The sequence below is a fragment of the Pan paniscus genome, chromosome X, assembly GCF_029289425.2.
Source record: "Pan paniscus chromosome X, NHGRI_mPanPan1-v2.0_pri, whole genome shotgun sequence".
Taxonomy (NCBI): Eukaryota; Metazoa; Chordata; class Mammalia; order Primates; family Hominidae; genus Pan; species Pan paniscus.
Window position 1 is genome coordinate 57065492 of NC_073272.2, and position 22755 is coordinate 57088246.

The 22755-nt window shown below is 38.8% G+C and overlaps 1 protein-coding gene and 1 pseudogene across 6 annotated transcripts in view; one reads left to right on the forward strand and one right to left on the reverse strand.

Moving 5' to 3' along the window:
- The window catches only part of FOXR2 (forkhead box R2), a 135022-nt gene extending 121984 nt beyond the window's left edge, over positions 1 to 13038 (forward strand). For all 6 annotated transcript variants that reach the window (XM_055106430.2, XM_055106434.2, XM_055106432.2 and 3 more), the window contains one exon: positions 10015 to 13038. In XM_055106430.2, the coding sequence (XP_054962405.1) occupies positions 10558 to 11493 (936 nt within the window). In that variant the 5' untranslated portion in view covers positions 10015 to 10557 and the 3' untranslated portion in view covers positions 11494 to 13038. The remainder of the gene's footprint in view (positions 1 to 10014) is intronic.
- A 554-nt stretch (positions 13039 to 13592) lies between these two features.
- LOC100986363 (X antigen family member 3-like) lies at positions 13593 to 22514 on the reverse strand (annotated as a pseudogene).
- Positions 22515 to 22755: the final 241 nt, after the last annotated feature.

The window sequence follows — 22755 nt, forward strand, 5'->3', positions numbered from 1 at the left end:
CCTGTTATTGGTCTTTTCAGATATTCAACTTCTTCCTGGTTTAGTCTTGGGAAAGTGCATGTGTCGAGGAATTTATCCATTTCTTCTAGATTTTCTAGTTTATTTGCATAGAGGTGTTTGTAGTATTCTCTGATGGTAGTTCGTATTTCTGTGGGATTGGTGGTGATATCCCCTTTATCATTTTTTATTGCATCTATTATGTGGATATATATATATCAGGGATGTATATATGTGGATATATATATAAGGGATATATATATAAGGGATATATATATGTGGATGGATATATATAAAGGATATATATGTGGATATATATAAATAAAGGATATATATGTGGATATATCTATATAAAGTATATATAAATGTGGATATATCTACATAAAGGATTTATAAATGTGGATATATCTATATAAAGGATAAATATAAATGTGGATATATATATAAAGGATAAATATAAATATGGATTATATATATAAAGGATAAATATAAATATGGATATATATAAAGGATAAATATATATATGGATATATATAAAAGATATATATATAAAGGATATATATGTATATATGTAAAGGATATATATGTATATGGATATATATATATAAAGCATATATATGGATATGGGTATTATATATAAAGGATATATATATAAAGCATATATATATGGATATATATGTAAAGGATATATATATGGATACATACATATAAAGGATATATATGGATATATATAAAGGATATATATATAATATATATACATATATAAAAGATATATATGTATATGGATATATATAAAGATATATATGTATATGGATATATATATAAAGGATATATATGTTTATGGATATATATAAAGGATATATATGGATATGTATATAAAGGATATATATATATCGATAGATATATAAAGGATATATATATGGATAGATATATAAAGGATATATATATATATAAAGGACATATACATATCCTTTATATCCTTTATATATATAAATATATATCCTTTATATATCCTTTTTATATATATATCCTTTATGTATATATTCTTTATATATATCCTTTATATATATATCCTTTATATATGTGTATATATATCCTTTATATATATATATCCTTTATATATATATCCTTTATATATGTATATATATATCCTTTATATATGTACATATATGTCCTTTATATACATATATAGAGCTCCAGAGGGAGGAACGATGCCAGCAGGAAACAACAACGAATCCATTCAACTGGAAGTTAAGATTGCCACCTGGACACTTTGGGCTCCTCCTATCTTTAAGTCAACAGGCTAAGAAGGGAGTTACAGTGTTGGCTGGGGTGACAGAGCTGGACTATCCTATATATATGTATCCTTTTATATATATATATCCTTTATATATATATATATCCTTTATATATATATCCTTTATATGTATGTATATCCTTTATATATATATCCTTTATATATATATATCCTTTATATATAATATATATCCTTTATATATATATCCTTTATATATATATCCTTTATATATAATATATATCCTTTATATATATCCTTTATATATAATATATATCCTTTATATATATAATATATATCCTTTATATATATATAATTATATATATGGAAATTTATTATTTACTCAGACGATCACAAGGTCCCACAATAGGCCATCTGCAAGCTGAGGGGTAAGGAGAGCCAGACGGAGTCCAACAATTGAAGAACTTGGAGTCTGATGTTCAAGGGCAGGAAGCATCCAGCATGGGAGAAAGATGTAGGCTGGGAGGCTAAGCCAGTCTATTCTTTTTATGTTTTTCTGCCTGCTTTATATTCTAGCTGAGCTGGCAGCTGATTAGATGGTGCCCACCCAGATTAAGGGTAGGTCTGTCTTTCCTAGCCCACTGACTCAAATGTTAACCTCCTTTGTCAACACCCTCACAGGCACACCCAGGATCAGTACTTTGCATCCTTCAGTCCAATCACGTTGATACTCAGTGTTAACCATCACAAGTCCACCCTTTGTCAACTTGAGCCCATACACATCTCCTGAGATCATACATAATCTTCAAATTAAAACAAAAATAAGGTCATAATTATGACTAACATAATACCACTATCCTTTGTACACCTGAAAAGGCACCAATCCCCAACCCAAACACTATTACATAAAGTTAACAGTACTTAAACACTGATATGAAGTCAATAAATCTTATGTCACATGAGAAAGGAAAAAGGAAATAAAATTAAGATATTTTCTTAGTACAAGTGTATACATGCACAAACATGTTTTTAACAAAAGAAGGAGGAAATACCCATGACAATTACAGTCCTCATTTCTGCAGCTGGTCATGTGGTCATAGCTGGTACTGATGACTACCTCCTTCTACTACCCATTCTTTATTCCCTTTACCTTTAGCAAGCACCTCAGCAGGTCATGGGTTTTTTTCCTGGTGGAGTGACCCAAACCTTCATTCCCGAAGGTCTGGGCCATTTATAGTCCTGCCTGGATTTGGCTGTTGTTGTTTCCCATTGACCTTAATCATGGGGCATAGTAATACTAAGAGATGCCCTAATGGATCTCTTGTATTCCATACATACACTTCCTTACCTCCGTTGTGGAGTAAAAGACTGATTTCATCTTGATAGTCCGGGTCTGTCACCCCAACCAACACTGTAACTCCCTTCTTATCCTGTTGACTTAAAGATAGGAGGAGCCCAAAGTGTCCAGGTGGCAATCTTAACTTCCAGTTGAATGGATTTAATGTTGTGTCTCCTGGTGGCATTGTTCCTCCCTCTGGAGCTAAGACCTCTAGACCAGCAGAATGTAATGTCGTGGGAACAGGAAGAAAAAATTTTGCTAGTGGATTATTAGGTGTCATGGTAAGTGGTGCCACTTCTGCTTCCACCACTTGATTCCTGGACCCATGAATCCTGGCTGTGGGAGAAACTATCATATATTGGACGCTGATTCAGAGTATACATGGCCTTCTGGAGAACTTTGCTGCAGGCTTGCAAAGTATTGTCACCTAGTTGGCATTGTAATTGTGACTTCAAAAGGCCATTCCACCATTCCATCAATCCAGCTGCTTCAGGATGATGAGGAACATGGTAAGGCCAGTGAATTCCATGAGCATGAGCCCACTGCTGCACTTCTTTAGCTGTAAAGTGAGTGCCTCGGTCAGAGGCAGTGCTGTGTGGAATACCATGATGGTGAATAAGGCATTCTGTGAGCCCACGGATGGTAGTCCTGGCAGAAGCATTGGGTGCAGGATAGGAAAACCCATATCTGGAGTAAGTGTTTATTTCAGTGAGGACAAATCTCTGCCGTTTCCATGATGGAAGAAGTCCAATATAATCAACCTGCCACCAGATAACTGGCTGATCACCCCAAAGAATGATGCCATATTGAGGGTTCAGTGTTGGTTTCTGCTGCTGGCAAATTGGGCACTCAGCAGTGGCAGTAGACAGGTCAGCCATGGTGAGTGGAAATTCATATTGCTGAGCCCATGCATAACCTCCATCCCTGCCACCACGGCCACATTGTTCATAGGCTCATTGGGCGATGACAGGGGTGGCTGGGGAAAGAGGCTGAGTGGTGTCCACAGAACAGGTCATCCTAGTCACTTGATTGTTAAAATCCTCCTTTGCTGAGGTCACCTGTTGTTGAGCACTCACATGGGATACAAATATCTTCACAGTTTTTGACCACTCAGGTCCATCCACATACCTCTTCTCCAAATTTTTTGTCACCAATTTTCCAGTCATGCTTCTTCCAACTCCCTGACCATCCAGCCAAACGATTGGTACACCCCATGAATCAGTGTATAATCCCACATCTGGCCATTTCTCCTTCCATGCAAAGTGCACAACCAGTTACACTGCTCGAAGTTCTGCCCACTGTGAAGATTTCCCTTCACCAGTGTTCTTCAGGGATGTCCTAGAAAGTGGCTGTAGTGCTGCAGCTGTCCACTTTCAGGTGGTTCCTGCATATCATGCAGAACCATCTATGAACCAGGTTCTAGTCTTCTCTTCCTGTGTCAACTGATCATAGGGAACTCTCCTTGAGGCCATTGGTGCAGGCTTGGGGAGAGAAGGCAGGGTGGCAGGAGTGGAGACCATGGGCATTTGAACCACTTCCTCATGTAACTTACTTGTGCCTTCAGGATCTGCTCAAGCCCAATCACGAATATACTTCTTCCATTTGATGATGGAATGCTGCTGTGTACAACCCACTTTATGGCTAGATGGGTCAGAAAGCACCCAGTTAATGATAGGCAGTTCAGGTCACATGGTGACTTGATGACCCAGAGTCAAATGTGCACTTTCCACCAAAGCCCAGTAACAGGTCAAAAGGAGAGTAGTTATCTACAGAAGATGGCAGGGCCTTGCTCCAAAATCCTGGTGGCTTCCACTGTGATTCATCTATGGGGGCCTGCCAATGGCTCCAAACAGCATCCCTGTCTGCCACTGACACCTCAAGCACCATTGGATCTGCTGGGTCCTATGGCCCAAGTGGCAGAGCAGCTTGCACAGCAGCCTAGACCTGTTGCAGAGCCTTCTCCTATTCTGCCTCCCACTCAAAACTGGAAGCCTTTTGGGTCACTGGATAAATGAGCTGGAGTACCACACCCAAATGAGGAATGTGTTGCCTCCAAAATCCAAAGAGGCTCACTAGGCGCTGCGCTTCTTCTTGGTTGTAGGAGGGGCCAAATGCAGCTACTTATCCTTCACCTTAGAAGGAATATCTCGACAGGTCCCATACCACTGGACTCCTAGAAATTTTACTGAGACAGAAGGTCCCTGAATTTTAGTCAGATTTATTTCTCATACTCTAGCACTCCAAAGTCTCACCAATAAGTCCACTGTGTTTGCTACTTCTTGCCCACTGGATCTAATCAGCATAATGTCATCAATATAATGGACCAGTGTGATATCTTGTGGAAGTGAAAAGCGATCAAGGTCTCTTCAAATAAGATTATGACACAAAGCCAGAAAGTCAATATACCCCTGAGGTACGACAGTAAAGGTATATTTCTGGCCTTGCCAGCTGAAGGCATATTGCTTCTGGTAGGCCTTATGGACAGGAATGGAGAAAAAAGCATTTGTCAAGTCAGTGGCCGCATACCAGGTACCAGGAGATGTGTTAATTTGCTCAACCAATGAAACCACATCTGGTACAGCAGCTTCAATTGGAGTCACCACTTGGTTAAGCCTACTATTATCCACTGTCACTCTCCAAGATCAATCTGTCTTCTGCACAAAACAAATGGGAGAGTTGAATGGGGATGTGGTGGGAATCACCACTCCTGTGTCTTTCAAGTCCTTGATGGTGGCACTAATGTCCACAATCCCTCCAGGGATGCGATATTTTTTTTGGTTTACTATTTTTCTAGGTAGAGGCAGCTCTAATGGCTTCCATTTGGCCTTTCCCACCATAATACCCCTCACCCTACCAGTCAGGGAGCCAATGTAGGGGTTTTGCCAGCTGCTAAGTATGTGTATACCAATTATACACTCGGGCACTGGGGAAATGACCACAGGATGAGTCCGGGAACCCACTGGACCCACTGTAAATCGGACCTGAGCTAAAACTCCATTAATTACCTGACATCCATAAGCCCCTACTTTAACTGGAAGACCACAATGACGTTTTCGGTCCCACAAAATCAATGTCAGCTCAGAGCCAGTTTCCAGTAGTCCCCAAAATGTCTGATCATTTCCGTTTCTTCAATGCACAGTTACCCTGGTAAAAGGCCGGAGGTCTCCTTGCGGAAGGATGGGAGAAAGATTAACAGCATAAATTGTCAGTAGTGTAATGGGGTCCTTCCTCAAGGGGACTCGGCCTCCTCTTCATTCAAGGGGTTCGGGTCTGTAAACTGGCTCAAGTCTAGAAATTGATTGAGAGGCCGTGATTTTCTGTTTTCATAATTCAAATTAGTCTTTTGTCCATTCGACCTAGAAGTTTTCTGCTTATATAAATTAAGTAGGAATGCAGTAGGCTTCCCATCAATTTCACTTCTAGAACACCATGATTAATTAGCCAATGCCAGAGCGCTCTCTGTCTCCCCACCTCTCTGTCTCGCTATATATATATATATACACACACACACACACACACACACACGCACAAAGGGGAGTTTACTAAGTATTAATTCACACTATCACAAGCCCCACAATAGGCCGTCTGCAAGCTGAGGAGCAAGGAGAGCCAGACCGAGTCCCAAAACTGAAGAACTTGGAGTCTGATGTTCTAGGGCAGGAAGCATCCAGCATGGGAGAAAGATGTAGGCTGGAAGATTGGGTCAGTCTAGTCTTTTTATGTTTTTCTGCCTGCTTTATATTCTAGCCACACTGGCAGCTGATTAGATGGTGCCCTCCCAGATTAAGGGTGGGTCTGCCTTTCCCAGCCCACTGACTCAAATGTTAATCTCCTTTGTCAGCACCCTCACAGATACACCCAGGATCAATAATTTGCATCCTTCAATCCAATCAAGTTGACATTCAGTATTAACCATCACAGGCACCCTTGGGCTGCATGCAACCTATACAACTATACACAGCAGCCATTGGTATTGTACCTGTTTTTCTGGAACCACATATAGCTTACTCATCGTTTTTCCTGTATTCTTTCCTGATTGCCCATTGATGGAAACAAGTACATATCTATGCTTTACAAAAGACATATACTTAAAATGAAAAAAGTACCCATGAATATTTAGCAGTTTCATATATAAAAGCAACAAATCTTAAATATCCTATGGCATTTTTTTTTCATTACAAGTACCTTTTTTTCTTTTTTTTATAAGAGAAAAGGTCTTATTCCACTGACCAGGCTCGAGTGTAGTGGTGCCATCACAGCTCACTGCAGCATTGAACTCTTGGGCTGAAGCAATCTTCGCACCTCAGGATTCTGAGTAGCTAGAACTACAGGCGCATGCCATCATGCACAGCTGATTTTTTAAAAAATTATAGAGGCAGAGTCTCACTCTGTTGCCCAGGCTGGTCTCAGACATTTGGCTCCAAGCAATCCTCCTGCCTTGGCCTCTCAAAGCACTGGAATTACAGGCATGAGCCACTGCACCCAGCCCACAACTACCCTACCTTTTTTATTTTTAGGAGTATCATCATGTACTTACAGCATTTAACAGACTAAAATAGTTTCAATTAATCATAGCATATGTGGTAAAATAAAAAGTTACAATTTGGTAGTGAGAGCCCCTTTAAGGTGACTTTTCATCCCTTCAACACTGCTCCTGACATTCTTGAAAGAATTTTTATTGTAACAAGAGTCTTTATTAATATTGCTGACTTTTTTCTGCCCAAAAATGTGTATCAGCTACACTCCTTATCAGTCCTTTGAGTGGGGACCAAAATCTGGGCACAGGAATGCTTTTGAAAATTGAAGGCAGGTAACAGCACTGCTTCTACTGCTGCTCCTGTTGTTGGGTGTATTAGTCCGTTCTCACACTGCTATAAAGAACTACCTGAGATTGGATAACTTATAAAGAAAAGAGGTTTAGTTGATTCACAGTTCCACAGACTGTACAGGAGGCATGGCTGGGGAGGCCTCAGGAAACTTACAGTTATGGCAGAAGGTGAAGGGGAAGCCAGCATATCTTCACATGACAGCAGGAGAGAGAGAGAGCAAAGGGGGAAGTGCTACACACTTTCAAAAAAACAGATCTTGTGAGAACTCAATATCATGAGAACAGCAAGGGAGAAATTCATCCCCATTATACAATCACCTCCCACCCTGTCCTTCCTCCAACATTGGATTACAATTCAACATGAGGTTTAGGTGGGGGACAGAGCCAAATCATACCATTGGGACTGCGTGTGTGTGTGTGTGTATGTGTATAAGAGAGCAAGCATAAGCATGCCCATGCTGAAGAGGTGTTTCTAAGGTCATTATGAGTTCCCACCACTTTTTCCAACTTATTATGTTGTTGTGCCATTTTTTGCTTATAACATATGGTTTCATCAACCGCTGACATTTTTGCCTATATCAACACTCGGGATAGGTTGGGACCTGGGAAACAGGCTACCCACAAATATGAGTTTCAGTACTTTTCCAGAACATGTGCAAAATGTCCCTGTCTCCTTTCCTGGAGCACACTTAAGCAAGATTGGGTTCTAACATGTGTTTGAGATTAACGGAGGCCATCTTTTGATGGTTAACATCTTACTCTCAAACTCATATAGTTTTATGGGTTTTGCTTTGTATAGTACATATACTGTGTTGAATGTGTACCTGGTTGGCATGTGCTAGCCTGTTCTCCATATCTCTGCTTCTGGGTAACATGTCTTTTAAGCTTAAATAATATCTTCCATGGGATCCCTTTTGATTCCTATTATCTGGGTTAAGTTGTTCCTCTCTATGTTCTTCTATTGAAGTATCTAATACTCATCACACTGTATTTTAACCTTTTGTTTACTTCTCTGTCTTTCCGCATTACTCTGTGATATCCTCTTGGGTTGTGTCTTACTCATCTGCCAGACCTATTACATACTTCTTGGAACATGGTGGATGCTCAATACGTAAATATTGAATGTTACTAAATGAGGCCCAAAGAAACAATACACAGTGATAACTTGGTTTTACTAGCCAATATCTAAGGATTGGAGCACTCTCCCAGGTGAAGATGGAGGAGAAATTCTGTAACACTAGAGCCCCCATTTAAGGAATAAAAGACTGCTGAGCACTAAAATGCTTCCAGGCTCTCCGTGGTTGGCATAATAAGCTAAATATTTCAAGTTAATCTCCTGCTTTTCCAAGATCAGTGCCCCACTGGAAGGAGATCCATTAATTCCCTATGGGGAGATGGAAGCAGCGTTTTTATTAGAGAAGGCTTTCTGTTGTCTTAAAAGATGAGTAGAGGTTAGTTAAGTCAAGGCAATGGGTAGTAAGCCATTTTAAGCGAATGTTTTTGAGCAAAGGGACATGAGAAAAAAACGGGTGTGTGGTGAAGATCCCAGCATTTCAGTACTTTTTGGACGTGAAGTATGAAGCAAGAAAGCTAGGGTGTTACGTTACCCTGGAAAGGTAAGCAGGGGTGAGATTTTGGAGGGCCTTTTATGTTGCATTAAGTTATAAGATTTTATGTTATAACACCAAAATAGAGAAGATTGGTATAGTTAGTAAAAGCATGTGTTCTGCAGTCAGGTTGCCTATGTTTGAAAGTCAGCTCTGGCCTTTACTAGCTCTGTGACTTAGGCTTTTTTGTGCCTTATGTTTTTTACTCTGTAAAGGAAGAATAATAAGAGTACCTGCTTCATAGGATTATTTTGAAGATTTGAGTTAGAGTGCTTACAGCATTCTGTAATAATTAACAGTTGGTACAACTGTTGTGTTGTTTTTTGTATTTATGCTGTAGAAAGACAACTCAGGCCACTTGTATGAAAGATTAGAGTAGAAGAGAACCAGAGTATGGAAACAATATGGAGATTAAAGTGCCTCTCCAATAGCTCCCATTGACATTTGCTGGATATGTTTGCAACATAGTCCTATGTAGTGATTTTAATGATATCGCATAGTTTACACATGGATTTTGTGCAAACTGAATTAAAGGAAACCTTGCCATTTTATTTTTCTTACAAATGTCCTGGGTGTGAACTTACTGGAAATAGAAGCTCTGGGGCTTTCAGGACCTTGCATACTGTGGCTAAATTTTGGTCCTACTGTTCAGAGTATAGTTCAGAACTCATTTCCTAAGAAGGTGACCTGGAGAGAGGAAAGCCAGCTGTTTCCCAGAAAAGGATTGAAAACGGCAGCAAGGTTAGATTCTAGTATCAGTATGAGAATAATAGAGGACATGTTCTGATAGTTACCATCTTACTATAAAACTCAGGTTGCACATATTACTGCCTGTTGTATATCGTATGTTGAGTATGATCAAGAGGCAATGCGTATAGTGAAAATAAAAGATCTGGGCTGTGGATCTAGCTCTCCTACTTACTCATGTCTGTATATCTCAGTTGCCATGTCTGTGACATGAGGTTAATAATACCATGTTATCTTGCAGGGCTGTGATGAAAATCAGTTGAGATCATCTATGTGAAAGCACTTAACCGAAATCCAAAGGCACTCGATGAATGAAATGATTTTTAAAACCATTAAGGAAGACTCAGAAATATAATGTGATCTATACATATGTTTTTCCCTTCCTTAAATGAACTCATCAAGGGTTTAAATATGTGCCAGATGATCACCTATTATGCAAGTCACCGTAGTTTGCACATAATTCAGTTTATGATTCCTCTTGAAGTGACTTTCTGCTTCCAATCAAAGCTCAAGAATTCCACCTAAAAATGTTTTTCTGCTCAAAAGCTCCTTTTTATTATTTCCATGTTTTGAGCCTTGTTCCAGAAAGCTGAGGTTTCTCCAGGTCTGACCACTAATCAGTGAGACATTGGTGCCTCTTTCTTCAGTGCTTCTAGCAGGCCTACTGATAAGCTCCCTAGATGAGATACACTGCATAAAAAATTGATGCCCAAACGACAGCTTTAAGTGCCTGCTAGATATCTGTTCTTTCAGAAGTCTCTCTCCACCTATCTCTCCAGTAAAGATGGACTTAAAACTAAAAGACTGTGAATTTTGGTACAGTCTCCATGGCCAGGTCCCAGGGCTGCTGGACTGGGACATGAGGAATGAGTTATTTCTGCCTTGTACCACAGACCAGTGCTCTTTAGCTGAGCAAATCCTTGCCAAATACAGAGTCGGAGTAATGAAGCCCCCAGAAATGCCTCAGAAGAGGACATCCAGTCCTGATGGAGATGGTCCTCCCTGTGAACCCAATCTGTGGATGTGGGTGAACCCCAATATCGTGTGCCCCCTTGGCAGCCAGGAGGCCCCAAAGCCCAGTGGAAAAGAGGATCTGACAAACATTTCTCCTTTCCCTCAGCCCCCACAAAAAGACGAAGGGTCTAACTGCTCAGAGGACAAAGTGGTAGAGTCTCTGCCATCTTCCTCCAGTGAGCAGTTTCCTTTACAGAAGCAGGGTTTCCATTCCCCCAGTGACTTTGAGCTCACAGAAGAGGAGGCTGAGGAACAAGACGACAACTCCCTCCAGTCCCCTGAAATGAAATGTTTCCAGAGCCAGAAACTATGGCAAATCGACAGCCAACAGAAGTCCTGGCAAAGGCCCCCTCTCAATTGTAGCCACCTTATTGCCCTAGCCTTAAGAAACAACCCCCACTGTGGCCTCAGTGTGCAGGAGATCTACAATTTCACCCGACAGCATTTCCCCTTTTTCTGGACAGCTCCGGATGGCTGGAAGAGCACCATTCATTACAACCTCTGCTTCCTGGACAGCTTTGAGAAGGTGCCAGACAGCCTTAAGGATGAAGATAATGCAAGACCTCGCTCTTGCCTTTGGAAGCTCACTAAGGAGGGGCACCGCCGCTTTTGGGAGGAGACTCGTGCCTTAGCCTTTGCTCAAAGGGAGAGAATCCAAGAGTGCATGAGTCAGCCAGATTTGTTGACCTCTCTCTTTGATCTTTGAAATGCCATTGCTCCCTTTTGGAACACCGCCTCCCTTACTGTGCCTACTTATCCCCTGACATTCATTAATCTCTAAACTTACCCAGCCTGGTTGGTGCCAAGTCTGTCTTTAGCTACTGTTACAATAATGGTGTTAAGTAAAGTTAGAGGTGGGTACAGGGGAGACAGAACTTAAATGCAGGTGGAGAGTCATGGAAAGTCGCACGAGGAGAGTGGCTGTCGTTCCAAATTTTGAGCAAAGGAAAAGAAATCCTAGAAACAATGGCATAGAAACTAAGGAAAGAAGGGTGTGTTTTGTGAAAGAAAGGAATTTTGTTTATAGAGAGTATTTTCACACATGAAAGTGAACAGTGGAATATAAAGCATAAAAGGTAGGATGGAGCCGAGCCATGGAGAACCTCGAGTGCCATGTGAAGAGAATTTGACTTGTGATGAAGAATCAAGTTTCCCCCTCTACCATTCATCAGCTACATCTCCTTTTTAAGTAACCCATTTTATCCTTCAGAACCTCACTTTTCTATTTCTGGCCCTGGACTTCTAAGCCTTGTTTCTTTGTCATCCAATTCCAATACTGACAAATAATTCTAAACAGCTACTTTTAGTTTGTATGTTTAATGTCCTGTGAAATATTCCTGTATTAACCCCAAGCCTTTTGATGATAAAGCTTTATTTTCTATTATTTTTAGTTCTCAAGATTTTATTGAGGATATGCTAATGTGTCAAGGTCCATCTTAGATGCTGAGGATAAAAAGCTGAGGGATACTAGTGGGAGACATATTTATAATGTAAATATGATGAAACAGATGTGAGAAATTGACATGGAAATGGGGAGACATTCTTCCTGGGAAAGACATGAAAGGGCATTGGAAAAAATACATTTTGAGCTAGTTTTGAAGAATAAATGGCAAACTGGAGTAGAGGCATTACAGAGACAACAATGTGAACAAAGTGGATGGAGTATTTGGGGGAATGGCATGAAGTTCAGTGTGACTTAACTACATGAGGACCGTGAGTGACTAAGAGAAAACTATTAGGTGTTTGGACTTCATCTTGTGGGTTTTTAGGAGCCAAGAGACATCAGTGGAGTTTTGCTAAAAAACAAAAAAAGAAACAAGCCAGCAGCAACAACAAACACTACAGCATTTGTTTTTCTAATTTCAAAATTATCTTTAACATCTTTTTTATGCAAATAAACTTTTGTTTATCAGATTTAAGCATAGCTTTTTGCTTCAATGATATTAACATATATCCAGGAGAAAATAGATTTTTAGGTATAAATTTAGTTGCAAAACCTTCATAATGGGGGTACAAAAACGCCTGTAAGCTACAAAAGCAATTAATTCAATATAATTGTAACTATTTTCAAAGTTCACATTTTTGTAATGATGTATTATACCTCATACAAAATTGTATATTTAGGTTAAATCACAAAACAACATATGCAAACAGTATTTTTTGAAAAAATTTGTAAATGCTACTTCTGTATCATAAGGCAAAGACCAAGTTAACAGAATACCTTGGAATTAATAAAATATTCTGCATATAAGTAGTCACCAGTTGCTTCTCATTTTTCTCCCAGATTAACACTAGTAAAAGAGCTGGATGTGAAATTAATGAGACTATTTTTATCACAAACTACACTTCTAATATGCCTAGTCTGTAAACTTCTCAAACAAGGCAAGCTTTCATTTTTAGAACTAGACCTGGATTTTTCTGCTGCAACCTGGTACCTCTGAGCTTTGAACTCTATTCAGTATTTTCTGATCCTTATTTCTGCTCTCTGGTTGCATGAAAAAAAGCAGTGGCTGGATATGGTGCTTCTTCAGTAATGTCATGATCCAGATATACCTTCAGAGGAACTTTTTAAAAAAATTATAAATTGCTGTAATCGAGTGCAAAATAAAGGAAACTTGAGTTGCTTCATTCAGCTTCCAATTTCTGGGAGGCTTAAGAATCATAAGAATTCTGGATAACAAAAGAAAATAAGACTGTGTTTATAGAGCTTGTTCTGCCGTATTTTTTCTTAATGATTGCTATTTTATTGTTGCTTTTCCTGTTACATGTGATGTATGCATCAGGTGTTAAAAGGTACAATACTTTCTACAACTGAGCACCTTTTTCTGTAACTGAACAAGCAAAGAAATTACACTGAACATCTGCATCTGGCAGTATGTTTTGGAAAAATGACTAAAAATGGGTTTAAATTTAACACTATTAAATCACATCTAATATTTGATACTACACGATTCAATACAGCTATAAAATACAATTATACAAAATATGTTAACATCAAAGAATACAACTAAAATTAAGATAGCAAACAAAACCTATATAACTTCTTTTTATAGGAAAATATTTTTGAAGTATGCATGTAGCTGCCCATTCTTTTAAAGAAAATGTACTGCAAGCAAACTTATCAAACTCCAGAAAAATCACACATAGCATTACTAAGCATATCCCCCAAAAGTGTACAATATGCACATTCGGAAAACACAAAATTTAAAAAATTGTAAACAACAGGTGAGCTTCGTATTTACAACAATGTGAAAAGAAGTCCCATTTTTAACACTGTTGTATAAAGAATTGTCTTTATATGAAGACCAAATCTACGTTTGATTGGTGTACCTGAAAGTGATGGGGAGAATGGAACGAAGTTGGAAAACACTCTTCAGGATATTATCCAGGAGAACTTCCTCAACTTAGCAAGGCAAGCCAACATTCAAATTCAGGAAATACAGAGAACACCACAAAGATACGCCAGGAGAAGAGGAACCTCAAGACACATAATGGCCAGATTCACCAAGGTTGAAATGAAGGAAAAAATGTTAAGGGCAGCCAGAGAGAAAGGTCGGGCTACTGACAAAGGAAAGCCCATCAGACTAACAGCAGAACCATCGGCAGAAACACTATAAGCCAGAAGAGAGTGGGGGCCAATATTAAACATTCTTAAAGAAAAGAATTTTCAACCCAGAATTTCATATCCAGCCAAACTAAGCTTCAAACTAAGCTGAGAGATTTTGTCACCAGCAGGCCTGCCTTATAAGAGCTCCTGAAGGAAGCACTAAACATGGAAAGAAACAACTGGTACAAGCCACTGCAAAAACATGCCAATTTGTAAAGACCATCAATGCTAGAAAGAAACTGCATCAACTAACGGGCAAAATAACCAGCTAACATCATAATGACAGGATCAAATTCACACATAACAATATTAACTGATGAGTCAAGACCCATCAGTGTGCTGTATTCAGGAGACCCAACTCACGTGCAAAGACACACATAGGCTCAAAATAAAAGGATGGAGGAAGATCTACCAAGCAAATGGAAAGCAAAAAAAGCAGGGGTTGCAATCCTAGTCTCTGATAAAACAGACTTTAAACCAACAAAGATCAAAAGAGACGAAGAAGACCATTACATAAAGGTAAAGGGAACAATTCAACAAGAAGAGCTAACTATCCTAAATATGTATGCACCAAATACAGGAGCACCCAGATTCATAAAACAAGTCCTTAGAGACCTACAAAGAGACTTAGACTCCCACACAATAATAATGGGAGAATTTAACACCCCACTGTCAACATTAGACAGATCAACGAGACAGAAGGACAACAAGGATATCCAGGACTTGAACTCAGCTCTGAAACAAGCAGGCCTAATAGACATCTACAGAACTCTCCATCCCAATTTAACAGAATATACATTCTTCTCAGAACCACATTGCCCTTATTCCAAAATTGACCACATAGTTGGAAGTAAAGCACTCCTTAACAAATGTAAAAGAACAGAAATCACGACCAACTGTCTCTCAGACCACAGTGCAATCAAATTAGAACTCAGGATTAAGAAACCCACTCTAAACCACACAACCACATGGAAACTGAACGACCTGCCACTGAATGACTACTCAGTAAATAACAAAATGAAGGCAGAAATAAAGATTTTCTTTGAAAACAATGACAACGATGACATAACATATCAGAATCTCTGGGATACATTTAAAGTAGTATGTAGAGGGAAATTTATAGCACTAAATGCCCACAAGAGAAAGCAGGAAAGATCTAAAATTGACACCCTAAAATCACAATTAAAAGAACTAGAGAAGAAAGAGCAAACAAATTCAAAAGCTAACAGAAGGCGAGAAATTAAGATCAGAGCAGAACTGAAGGAGATAGAGATACAAGAAAACCTGCCAAAAATCAATGAATCCAGTAGCTGGTTTTTTGAAAAGATCAACAACACTGATAGACTACTAGCAAGACTAATAAAGAAGAAAAGAGAGAAGAATCAAATAGACACAATAAAAAATGATAAAGGGGATATCACCACCAATCCCACAGAAATAGAAACTACCATCAGAGAATACTGTAAACACCTCTATGCCAATAAACTAGAAAATCTAGAAGAAATGGATAAATTCCTGGACACATACACCCTCCCAAGACTAAACCAGGAAGAAGTTGAATCACTGAATAGACCAATAAGAGGCTCTGAAATTAAGGCAATAATTAATAGCCTACCAACCAAAACAAGTCGAGGGCCACACGGATTCACAGCTGAATTCTACCAGAGGTACAAAGAGGAGCTGGTAACATTCCTTCTGAAACTATTCCAATCAATAGAAAAAGAGGGAATCCTCCCTAACTCATTTTATGAGGCCAGCATCATCCTGATACCAAAGCCTGGCAGAGGAACTAGAAAAAGAGACTTTTAATCCAATATCCATGATAAACATTAATGAGAAAATCCCCAATAAAATACTGGCAAACTGAATCCAGCAGCACATCAAAAAGCTTATCCACCATGATCAAGTGGGCTTCATCCCTGGGATGCAAGGCTGGTTCAACACATGCAAATCAATAAACATAATCCATCACAAAAAAAGAATCAACGACAAAAACCACATGATTATCTCAATAGATGCAGAAAAGGCCTTTGACAAAATTCAACAGCCCTTCATGCTAAAAACTCTCAATAAACTAGGTATTGATGGAACGTATTTCAAAATAATAAGAGCTATTTATGACAAACCCATAGTCAATATCATACTGAATGGAGAAAAACTGAAGTCATTCCCTTTGAAAACTGGCACAAGACAGGGATGCCCTCTCTCACCACTCCTATTCAACATAGTGTTGGAAGTTCTGTCCAGGGCAATCAGGCAGGAGAAAGAAATAAAGGGTATTCAATTAGGAAAAGAGGAAGTCAAATTGTCCCTGTTTGCAGATGACATGATTGTATATTTAGAAAACCCCATCTTCTCAGCCCCAAATCTCCTTAAGCTGATAAGCAACTTCAGCAAAGTCTCAGGACACAAAATCAATGTGCAAAAATCATAAGCATTCCTATACACCAGTAACAGACAAACAGCCAAATCATGAGTGAACTCCCATTCACAATTGCTTCAAAGAGAATAAAATACCTAGGAATGTAACTTACAAGGGACGTGAAGGACCTCTTCAAGGAGAACTACAAACCACTTCTCAACAAAATAAAAGAGGACAAAAACAATGGAAGAACATTCCATGCTCATGGATAGGAAGAATCAATATCTTGAAAGTGGCCATAATGCCCAAGGCAATTTATAGATTCAATGCCATCGCCATCAAACTACCAATGACTTTCTTCACAGAATTGGAAAAAAACTACTTTAAAGTTCATATGGAACCAAAAAAGAGCCTGCATTGCCAAGACAATCCTAAGCCGAAAGAACAAAGCTGGAGGCATCACGCTACCTGACTTCAATCTATACTACAAGGCTACAGTAACCAAAACATCATGGTACTGGTACCAAAACAGAGATATAGACCAATGGAACAGAACAGAGGCCTCAGAAATAACAACTCACATATACAACCACCTGTCTTTGACAAACCTGGCCATAAAAAGAAATGGGGAAATGATTCCCTATTTAATAAAAGGTGCTGGGAAAACTGGCTAGTCATATGTAGAAAGCTGAAACTCGATCCCTTCCTTACACCTTATACAAAAATTAATTAAACATTAGACCTAAAGCCATGAAAACCCTAGAAGAAAACCTGGGCAATACCATTCAGGACATAGGCAAGAGCAAAGACTTCATGACTAAAACACCAAAAGAAATGGCAACAAAAGCCAAAATAGACAAATGGGATCTAATTAAACTAAAGAGTTTCTGCACAGCAAAAGAAACTACCATCAGATTGAACAGGCAACCTACAGAATGGGAGAAAATTTTTGCAATCTACCCATCTGACATAGGGCTAATATCCAGATCCAGAATCTACAAAGAATTTAAACAAATTTACAAGAAAAAAACAACCGCATCAAAAAGTGGGCAAAGGACATGAATAGACAGTTCTCAAAAGAATACATTTATGCAGCCTCATCATCACTGGTCATCAGAGTAATGCAAATCAGAACCACAATGTGATACCATCTCACACCAGTTAGAATGGCAATCATTAAAAAGTCAGGAGACAACAGATGCTGGAGAAGTTGTGGAGAAATAGGAATGCTTTTACACTGTTGGTGGGAGTGTAAATTATTTCAACCATTGTGGTAGATAGTGTGGCGATTCCTCAAGGATCTAGAACTAGAAATACCATTTGATCCAGTGATCCCATTACTGTGTATATACCCAAAGGATTATGAATCATGCTACTATAAAGACACATGCACATGTGTGTTTATTGCAGCACTCCTCACAATAGCAAAGACTTGGAACCAACCCAAATGTCCATCAGTGATAGACTGGATTAAGAAAATGTGGCACATATACACCATGGAATACTATGCAGCCATAAAAAAGGATGAGTTCATGTCCTTCGCAGGGACATGGATGCAGCTGGAAACCATCATTCTCAGGAAACTATCACAAGGACAAAAAACCAAACACTGCATGTTCTCACTCATAGGTAGGAATTGAACAATGAGAACACATAGACACAGGAAGGGGAACATCACACACTGGGGCCTGTCAGGGGGTGTGGGGCTGGGGGAGGGATAGCATTAGGAGAAATATCTAATGTAAATGATGAATTGATGGGTGCAACAAACCAACATGGCACATGTATACCTATGTATCAAACCTTCACATTGTGCACATGTACCCTAGAACTTATAGTACAATAATAAAAAAAGAAATTAATTCTAGACAAAGGAAAGACTATAACCTTCCTAAGAATACGGTTGAGGCTGCTTCAACAGGCTCCTGGAAATAGAGTGAAAGCTATCTTTCAATGTAAATGGTCTAATGGAATGGTTCAGCAGTGTAGAGTGAAAGCATTTAGGTAATTTCTTCCCTAAATATGGAGTGCTTCCTTGAAATTCCGAAGCTCTTCTAATTAACAGTCAGCAATTTGGAAAATATGTGTAAAAGATACTTTTGTCGACTACTCATGAATTAGGACGTTATGGTCTTTGAACTTTAAATTGTATCATCTGATGTCTCAAGGCAGAAACCTGTAATATGTAACCTATGATAGGGTTAGAGATGATTCTATCATATGTGCCTTCAATCTAATTACACACAGTAGCTCATGAAGACTGACAGGAAGACAGGGAGCATGCTTAGCACAGGCATCTTATACCCACCTTGAACATCACTGACCTACATGCATGCTCCCTACTACATCAGCCACAGAAACCTGACTGTCTCTTGCCATTTTATTATTCAGTCACTCAAGGGTTCACTGCAGAAAGGATTTAAAATGCAATTATTCTTTAAGAGCCAGAGAATTTAAAATTTAACAAAATCCAAGAACAGTCATTTGGGTCTTCATACAGGAAAGAAAACATCAAGCAGGTTGCTCACTTAGGAACCATGAAATCTCAACTCAGATATTATAACCGGAGTGAAATTGATTGTTAGGAAAAATCATAACTTTGTATTCTATCCAACAGAACATGAAAATACGGAAATCAACCTTGAAACAGATTTTAATATACCTGATTTGCGTTTACTATTTTCAATAACAGAAAAAGATGGGTGTAGAATTTATGGAATTCACCCAAAATCTCACAAATTGTGTTAGATCTGGTACTAGAACCTCCTTCAGTACTCAGCATATTTCACACAAAGTGGTATTACAAATGTATTATATATTTATTAAAAGCAGAAATTAGAAAATAATCTGAAAATTGTTAGCTGTTGGTTATAGTCACAAGTAAGAAAATGCTTTCATATTTGATGATTCAATATGGCTTTGACCCCATTTGTTTCTGTATCTGATAGCGTTTAAGTCTTCCAGTCAGGCATTTGGGGTCGGAACAACTTTTCAAAGAAAGCCTGCATTTGAATTGTGTTTTTAAAGGGGCAGTAATATTCTCTCTTTTTATTATCAAAAGTATAGTATTGTGAAAAACAGAAAGCATGTAATTTTGCCTCTTAATGGATAGCATACCTCCTTCTGGCATTTTAAATTACTCTAAATTTAGCAGAATTTTCTCCTGGACATCAGGACCATCTCTGCATTCATCCCCAGTCTTTGACTCAGACATCTCCTGGAGATCAGTTTCCAGGTCAGGCACTAAAAAATACAAAGATTCTTGATTGAAGCAGGCAAACAAGAAAGGCAAATAAGGAAATGATAGTATTCTTTTCCTCAGCGTTATGAAATAAAAGCCCGTGGACTACTGTGCTAATAAATGTCATGTAAAGATGTCACACTTTTGTTTTCCTGTATTATAAGATCTTATCTTAAATGACAGTCTGAGGATAAATCACACCACACCTACATTTCGCATACTTTACCATTGTGTATTATGAACAGTGAATATCGACTAAGAAATCTGAAGTCTGGATAAATTTTAATCATAAATGAAATGCAATTTTCTAAAGGATTAGATCAATGTATTTGGCTGCTTATGAGAAATCTTACAATTGAACTCCCATCCCTTGTTGAGGTAACTTGAAAATTATTTGGATAAAGTTAGTTAACGTTATGCTTAGGTTCAAGGGCCCTATATGTAACTTTATATAAATGAATCACATTTAGAATAATGTACCAAAATAACAAGAAACTAACTGTCTTCCAGTGAGGGCACAGGAAATTGAGTGCAAAGAAATTAGTGGTCATCATTGACAGTTATATTCTGGAAACCTCTTAACAATGAATTGCTAAAATAATCCACGTCCCAAATTCTGCCAATGTTTAGTGTGAAAATGGTATCCACTGAGTAAACAACTTCTGATTCAACTTATGGTACTTTGAGTTTTCTAATTATGAAAATGCTTCGGAAACTTTTAAAAGCCCCTTCAAAATCATACTAATATAGCGACCTGTATGCCAGTGTCCTGAATTATCCACCTTTTACCAAACATCCTGAAAAAATACCAATCAAAGGATACCACTCTAAGAGTGGCTGTCATTTATTGAGCTCTTTTCTGGAGTTGCTATTCTGCTTCATTGGACTGTGTTTTGTCCTGAGCCAATACTGAAGTACCTTACAGTACACACACATTCAAAAAGTATCTTAAGCAAAACCACTGACCTTTCTTATTACAACATGGATAACACAAACCTTGGGACAAAATATGAATTTTGTCTCCATGAGTCAAGGGTTCTTGGTAAACCTCAATCCCTGAGCCTCAATTTTCCTATTTATAAAATGGGGCTAACATCCCTATGCAAATGGGCTTTATTCAGGGTGTTACAAGGTAGGATGACTTGGCACTCTACATGCTATTAAAGGGTGTTTATAGCACTGTTGATGCAATGGCTTAGAAGATCATAAAGCAACATTCTAAGAAGAACACATTAAACAAGTGAAATACTGCATATTTTTATACATAAAATTAAACTGCTTCATCTGATTTAGCAAGGACTATATTTTCAAGCATACAAAATACATCCTGAAGAAAAAGAAAATATTCGTTACATCCAGGGACTGCATGAAGCTGCAAACTATACCCTTTGCTTTTCCAGCGAACTTTCAGCAAGTGTTTGAGATCCTTTCCTAATGTTTTCTTTCCTCCTGTTACTGGTCATGACGTAAGGCATGATGCACACATAGGCCTCCTCCCCACCATAGACATTCTTTCTTTCCCTTCCCAGCACCTTGAATCTCAGCTGCACCCTGATCTTCTCTCTCCTGACCAGGTGTAGGATCCCAACTTTCAGTTGGTGGTTCTTGTGGTTGAGGCTCCTCATCACTGGGCTCCTGGGACCATGGCTGCATGTGTACAAATAAAAAGTTTTGTTATCAATACATGTCAATAATGTAAATATACAGAATACATAGATATTTCTGATCATAAGTAAGTCTAAAGACATTTCTCCAACACTATTCCATGTACTTATTATTCATAAAGTTATTCTTCCCACAGAGAGGTTACTCTAAGACAGAATTACCCTCAAGGGCTTTGGAAAGTGATTTAATCTATGTTGGGATGGATGTGTGCAATCTGTTATGAATAAGCATACGGAGGAAGTCATGGGCAAAATCTGGGGAACACAGGGTTATCCATCCAGGCAAAACCAGAATGTATGCCAGGTACAGTGGCTCTGGCCTGTAATCCCAGCACTTTGGGAGGCCGAGGCAGGTGCATTCCCTGAGCTGAGGAGTTTGAGACCAGCCTGGGCAACACGGTAAAACCCTGTCCCCCGTCTCTAGTAAAATACAAAATGAAATTAGCTGGACATGGCGGCATGCGCCTGTAGTCCCAGCTACTCAGGAGGCTGAGGCAGGAGAATTGCTTGAACCCGGGAGGCAGAAGCTGCAGTCGCCAAGCCTGGGCGACAAAGCAAGACTTCGTCTCCAAACAAACAAACAAACAAAAACAACAACCAAAAAAACAAAACAAAAAACAGAACATAATCCTCTTGGATTGGTCTTTCCTTCATGAGATGCCATGATCATTGTTTATCAGCTTGGAAGACCTTTAACAGTGTATATATACTAGTTCAACAACACTATCACAAAAAGAAATTTCTGCTAATAGAAAACAACGAATGTTAAAGCACTCACAAGCATAGGCCTAATCAGCTCAGGAGTTTGTAAACTTCATCTTGGTCTAGGCCTACATGTTGATCTTCCTCACCAGATTATATTTCACTCTGCAAAGAGAATACAAAAATACTGTGATTGGGAAAATGGACTTGAGAGGATAGCTATATTTGAGCACTTCCATGGCCAAATGTTAACTTGTCATTTTTTTAAAGTTTGGAAATACTTTGAAGGTAAGTCCCAGGGCAAGTATAACTTTGTGTGCCTTCTGAATAGAATGCTTGCACAGTCACTTAAGGTGGTGAAGCTAGCCAAGTAATGCCTTAAGGCTCCTGGC